General features: G+C 34.3%; 1 protein-coding gene across 1 annotated transcript; it reads left to right on the top strand.

Moving 5' to 3' along the window:
• The first annotated feature begins 452 nt into the window (after window positions 1-452).
• med31 (mediator complex subunit 31) lies at window positions 453-5,259 on the top strand. The gene is made up of 4 exons (XM_079835044.1): window positions 453-615; window positions 881-955; window positions 1,207-1,303; window positions 4,259-5,259. Exons 1-4 carry the CDS (start codon window positions 594-596, stop codon window positions 4,473-4,475), a joined length of 411 nt encoding a protein of 136 aa, XP_079691170.1. The 5' UTR covers window positions 453-593; the 3' UTR covers window positions 4,476-5,259.
• Window positions 5,260-6,933: the final 1,674 nt, after the last annotated feature.

Here is a 6,933-nt window from a genome sequence, read left to right as displayed (position 1 = left end):
AAACATGGTTTGAATAAATACGCTATATTGATGTTTATTAAACACATTACTAATTTATTAAAATGTTACAATGTATTAATTTTGATGGCTGATGGTTTATGATGTCTTTCCAATTAACTTGTTAATAATGTATAACAGTTCACTGCTTGTAAGCTGAGCAATGTGTCTACAGTTCTCTGATGATCAACAGTATTATTAATTATGTTAAGATAATGTTAAGATCTTTAACCAATATTTTTAGCATGCAGAATTTTCTACCATTTATGATCAACTAAATCCTATAAAATCATCTGCTTCAGTCTATTGCAGATATAGATATTCATACATGCATGACCATATAAACAGTCGCTAATGAGGATTCTACGTTTATATTTCTATGGTGGCAAGTATGACACCTCACATTTTGCACAACGACGGAAAGGGATATCGTTAAGCGCTTTTACGACACAAGCACTGCTTTTCTGGCAAACATGGCGTCTCCGTAGGTCTTCCCAAACAAAACCGGAATATTTTGGTTTAGCAATCTCTCTATACATTCGTTTAAATATAGAACATTTCAAGATATTTCAACACCGTTTTCTCTCTCGTCTGTCATGGCTGGCGTTATGGAAACAGGTTTGTAAATTGTTGATGTTGACTATGAACGTGTTATTTCACTAATAGGCTATTCGCCCGCACGACTGCAAACACGTTATGACAAGTTTGATTTGATTGTGTGTATTTATTATTACAACTTATTGTTGTAAGCTTACTCTGTGTATTCTGTGCCATTTACATTATGTGAAGTAGGGGTTTGTACCGAAATATGTTGCATTTCGTTCAAGCTTTTTTCTTCCTAATAAAAAACAGTTGATAACCTTTTAAATTCATACTTTCTCAGATGAACAGGCAAGAAACCGTTTCCAGCTGGAGTTGGAGTTTGTTCAATGCCTAGCAAACCCAAACTATCTGAACTGTAAGAACAAACATTTACATTATTACAAGCTTAATACGTACGTACGTATGTATGTATATATATATATGTGTGTATATATAAAACGGTTCAGATATTTCAGTTAGTTAGTTTACCTATAGAAGTTTGAATCACTAAATCTTAGGTAATTTTCTTTGTATGGTTCAAGTTCTTAGATGTGTCTTATAAGTTTTTTTTTTTTTGTGTGTGTGGATTTAAATATGTCCTAAAATATTCTGTTTTTCACCCTACAGTTCTGGCTCAAAGAGGTTACCTGAGAGAAAAGCCTTTTGTCAATTACTTAAAGTATCTACTTTACTGGAAAGAACCAGAATATGCTAAATTCTTGAAGTAAGTCTTATGCTATTAATTATTATTATTTTTTAACTAATTTAATCTTAATTAAATTTCATTTTACATACATATATACACATGCATACATACTTACAGACACACACTCATGTCTGATTTACTATATTTGTTGGGACTGTCCATAGATGTAATGGTTTTTACACTGTACAAAACGTGTACACACATATGCAGTACATTTGATTATTTATTAGATTATTTTTTTGATGTAACCACTAAAGTAATGAGTCTCTTCCTTCTCCATGATGTAAGCATGGTTGCAAAACAAGTTCTTGCAGAAAGAAATCCCACCCGTGGACATAAATCCCTTAAAGGGATAGTTCACCCAAAAATGAAAATTAGCCCATGATTTACTCAACCTCAAGTCATCCTAGGTGTATATGACTTTCTTCTCTCAGACGAATACAATCGGAGTTATATTAAAAAATATCCTGGCTAATCCAAGCTTTATTATGGCAGTGAATTGCTGTTTCTGTTTTGAAGTCCATAAAAGTGCATCTATCTGTCATTAAAGTAATCCACATGGCTCCGGAGGGTTAATAATGGCCTTCTGAAGCGAAGCAATGTGTTTGTGTAAGAAAAATGATGCGTCATATAGCCTACCGCTCTGCGCTTTGAGATGAATGTGGGACACGAGCTGGATAGACACCTTCTTTTCAAATATCTTCAGGTCTGAGCGAATTTTATCTTCCACAGGGTCAAGACATTTAGACAATGTTTGATTATTCTCTGCCAGAGAAAACAAAAATAAAATAACCTGTGTGTGTGTGTGTGTGTGTGTGTGTGTGTGTGTGAAATGCGCTATTCAAACAAACTTGACGCGCTTTACCAAGTTTAATAACAAGAACAAACTGTGTTAAATAAAATTTGAAGTAAAAGGTATTCGTCCTACAGTGTTTTTTATACTTTACCACAATAAATAGTTATAATAGACTTAGGATTAGTTCACCTCAAAATGAAAATTTCCTGATAATTTACTCAATTTACCCCAATGCCATCCAAGATGTTCATGTCTTTCTTTCTTCAGTCGAAAAGAAATGTATTTTGAAGAAAACGTTCCAGGGTTTTTCATCATTTCATTCTTTTCAGTTGCAACCAAAATGCTGAAGGTCCAAATCAATGCAGTTTCAAAACGCTTCGATGGGCTCCAGAGGCTCTGTGTGATCCCAGATGAGGAATAGGGTCTTATCTAGCGAAACGATCTGTCATTTTCAAAAAATGTTTTAAATGAATACACTTTTTAACCTAAATTGTTCATCTTGTGCAGCTCTACGAGGTGCTAAGGATGACGTAATCACGTCGGAACAGTCACACTAGACGTAGGCAGAAATACCGCCCCCGTGTTTACAAAGCGCTCGTGTGAAGACTAATACAAACGTCCTCCAACGAAATTATACTTTTAAAGTAGAAAATAGTATTTATGTAAAGAGATATATTAAAATAAAAAGAGCACAACTCTTCTTAAGTGGAAGGAAACTACTTTTTTCCCCTCACGTGTAACCTAGCACAGATGAGTCATTATTTGGGTTGGTAAAATAAGGAAATGATAGTTTTAAGTAGAAAATAGTATTTATGTAAATCCCCAGAGATTCGTTACATGGATGCACTCTCGCGTTACAATAACGCACTCTCGAACTTTAACAAAATAGAAACGGCCTCAAATTAACTATAAAACGTGTCTGAAAGCTGCAATCTTTTATTTGTATTGGTTAAAATTAATGGAGAATATCTCGTGTTTTTTTAAATGTATCTCTGATTGTATTCGCCTGAAAGAAGAATGTCATGTACACCTAGGATGACTTGAGGGTGAGTAAATCATGGGGTAATTTTAATTTTTGTGTTAACTATCCCTTTAATATGTATTCGATAAATGGCTAGCAGAATGGGTAAGATGTCAAAATAAAGCAAATTATTTGAAAAATTCTGTGGTGAAAAGATCCGTCTACCATTTTAAATCAAGACACGATCAAGTTGTGTATACAGTGTCGGATAGGTCATACTAGACTGACTCATGGGAGTTTATTGAAGGGTGAAGAAGCACCAAAATGTCAATACTGTAATACCAACTTGTCTAGAAAACATAGCCTATACTTTTGGACTGCCCAATCTTTAATGTTATGAGACAGCGCTTTTTTTATCAGGACAAACTTAAGGACTTATTTATGGTTACAGAAAAAAACTTTACAATTTTTATCTCAAGTACCTTTAAATGATCTTTTATAGAACTGTACTCATTTTGTACGTGTACTTATTTTTGTTGATATCTGTCTAAGTTTATTTTTATAAAATGTTTGTTTTCATTATATTGTATTTATGATGTTATGTTGTTAAATGTTTAATATGTATCTGCCATGTAATAGCCGGTGATGCTGATATGGCAATAAAAAAAAATTCTACTTCTACATTACGTAGGTGTGCAGATTGCGCACTCATGCATGTGTAGGAACAGACAAAAAGCAGAAAAGTACCAAAACACATTACTTTCAACGTTTAATAAAAAATTTGTATACAGGGGTATGTAACCCGTAATGTTAAGAGATATGTTGTATTGCATAAACGTATAGCTGTAGGTATCGGGAACTATTCCAATTGGTCAGAATATAAAAATATTCAAAATGTGTTTTTGAAATTGTATGTTCTATAGGCTGGAAGAGATCAGATAGGACATTTTAAAGGCTCAGTCAAATGGGGATAAAGTAAGCAAATAATGTAACGTTACTTTCTATAAAAGTAAGTACTTTTTTATGGAGTAATGCAATATTTTAATGTATTACTTTTAAAAGCAACTTTTCTCAACTGATCTCATCTAGATCTCCAATGTTTCTCAATAAATACATTTTCCTCTCATGGTGATGTCATATGTCATATTAGACTCGTTGTCTAAATCTTACATTTTTGTCTCCACCCCCCCCCCCCCCACCCCCCATCCCCCCCTAGATATCCTCATTGTCTGCACATGTTAGAGCTGTTGCAGTATGAGCACTTCCGAAAGGAGCTAGTGAATGCGCAGTGTGCCAAGTTCATAGACGAACAGCAGATCCTGCACTGGCAACATTACTCACGGAAGCGCACGCGCTTACAGCAAGCACTCGCGGAGCAGCAGCAGCAACAGCAGCCACAGGCTCCATCCCACGGCAACACCACCTCCAAATGAGGCAGTCAACATGCTCCTGCTGCCAGTTACTCTTTCGCTGGAGCATTTTTGTAAAGTAATTTTCAAACGGGTTTTTTCCAAATTCTATCTGTTGGTGCCTAATGTTGTGTCTGTTTATGAACGACTGGCGAGAAAGGTAAAAGAGCCTCAGAATAAGGTATGGGGAGAGTGAAATAGATTGCTGTTGAGCAGTAAATCATGTCTTACAGATGCCAGCTTCACCTCCACCTGTTACATGCTTTATCTTATGAATATTTGTATTATGGTTATGTATGCATTTTGGACAAAAACAGAAACCCAAATCCAAAATAAAAAATGTTTTAAAGCCAATAATTCCATTGCATTATTATCTAAACCAAAAGAAAAAGGGGTAACACTTTACAATAAGGTTGTATTAGTTAATGCATTAGTTTACATGAACTAACCATGAACAACACCTCTGTTCAGCATTAGTTAATCTTTGTTAACGTTAGTTAATAAAAATCCAGCTGTTCATGGTTTGTTCATGTTAGTAAACAGTGCATTGACAACAATATTTTAATCATGCATTAGTAAATGTTGAAATTAACATTAACAAAGATAAATAAATGCTTTATAAGTGCAGTTCATTATTAGTTCATGTTAACTAATGTAGTTAACTGATGAACCTTATTGTAAAGTGTTACCGAAAAAGGTAACACAGTAACAACAATTTAAGATTTCATTTTATTTAACATGAACTAAAAATGAACAATACTTCTACAGCATTTATTAATCTTAGTTCATGTTAATCTCAACCTTTACTAATTAAATAAAAAAAAAAATTCAACTAACATTAAGAAAGATTAATAAATACTAACAAATGTGTTGCTCATTGTTAGTTCATGTTAGTTAATACTTTAACCGTTAACAAATGAAACCTTATTGTAAAGTGTTACCGGTAACGCTTCACACTTTAAGGTTTCTTTTGTTAAAGGGATAGTTCACCCCAAAATTATCCCATGATTTACTTACCCTCAAATCATCCTAGGTGTATATGATATTCTTCTTTCAGATTAATACAATCAAGAGTTGTATAAAAAAATGTCCTGGCTCTTCCAAGCTGTATAATGGCAGCCCAAAATTTAAAGCCCAAAAAGTGCATCCATTATAAAAGTAATCCACACGGCTCCGGGGGGTTAATAAAGGCCTTCTGAAATGAATCGATGGGTTCACTCTGACTCACTCTGGCGCTGACTTGGAACCTGTGTTCTGTAGAGCCGCGATATCAAAACCCTGCACACACTCCCGCAGTATGTTAGTACAGTTTACTGCAGAATAACGCATCTCAGTGTGAAATAAACAGCTGTGGAAATGTAGAAATTAAAGCTAAAGCTCTAATCTCCTCCTGAAAATCCAGAAAAAAAGTTAGTTGCTGACAACTTCGTTCAGAGAACCTGTCAATCATGACATCACACCCCCGTTGTTATAACATCACATAACTAACTAAACCCAAACTTATTTTAAAGAACAAACACTTGAACTTACATCAGCATGATAAAAACTATCTAAAATGACAGAAACCTTCTTTGGAAAAAAATTTGAAGTGCAATTGGATTGTTTAGTTTGTCTCGCTTCTAATAAGAATACATGGAGGGTCAGGGTTTATGAGCTATACTGGGAGAAACCACCTAGGGGTGATCAAGACACTTTGGCTTCACTTTTCAGGATGTGTGCGGCACATAAGGGTACCCGTAGTGTATGTTGATAGAAATGGCTCATTCTAAAGTAATAAAACTTAACGGTTCATTATGTAAGGTCGTTATACACCAATGAAAACATAGTTATGTATATTATATTGCATTTCGGTCAATAGATCCTCATAAATAATACACACTGCACCTTCAAGTGTTCCTTAAAAAAAATATGGTCACACTTTAGTTTAGGGTCCATTTCTCTCTATGAACTAAATATTAACTATGACTTGCCTCAATAAACTCCTAATTACTGCTTATTAATAGTTAGTAAGGTAGTTATGTTAAGGGATAGTTCACCAAAAAATGTAAATGCTGTCAACACAAGCTGTTCCAAAATTGTATGAATTTATTTCTTCAGCTGTACGCAAAGAAAGATATTTTGAAGAATGTGTATAACTGAACAGTTGATGGCCCCCCTTGGCTTCCATTGTATGGAAAAACATACTATAGAAGTACAACCCCAAATCAGAAAAAGTTGGGACAGTATGGAAAACGCAAAAAACAAACAAAAGAAGTGATTTCTAAATTTACTTTGACTTGTATTTCATTGCAGAAAATATGAACACAAAATATTTCATTGTCTGGTCAACTTCATGTCATTTGTAAATATGCATCCTTTCCTGTCATTCAGACCTGCAACACATTTCAAAAAAAGTTGGGACAGGAGCAATTTAGGGCTAGTTATGAGGTAAAATGGTTAAATAATGATGTGATTTTAAACAGGTGATGTCAACAGGTGATTG

Source organism: Gobio gobio (assembly GCF_949357685.1).
Source record: "Gobio gobio genome assembly, chromosome: 14".
Taxonomy (NCBI): Eukaryota; Metazoa; Chordata; class Actinopteri; order Cypriniformes; family Gobionidae; genus Gobio; species Gobio gobio.
Note: the sequence above shows the minus strand (reverse complement) of the source record. Positions and strands in the feature narration are given on the sequence as shown.

Excerpts from the sequence above, each read along its gene's own strand:
- med31 (XM_079835044.1), top strand. The coding sequence starts at position 594 with ATGGCTGGCGTTATGGAAACAG. Across the intron at positions 956-1,206 it reads AAACCCAAACTATCTGAACT|TTCTGGCTCAAAGAGGTTAC; the intron begins GTAAGAACAAAC and ends TTCACCCTACAG. Across the intron at positions 1,304-4,258 it reads GAATATGCTAAATTCTTGAA|ATATCCTCATTGTCTGCACA; the intron begins GTAAGTCTTATG and ends ATCCCCCCCTAG.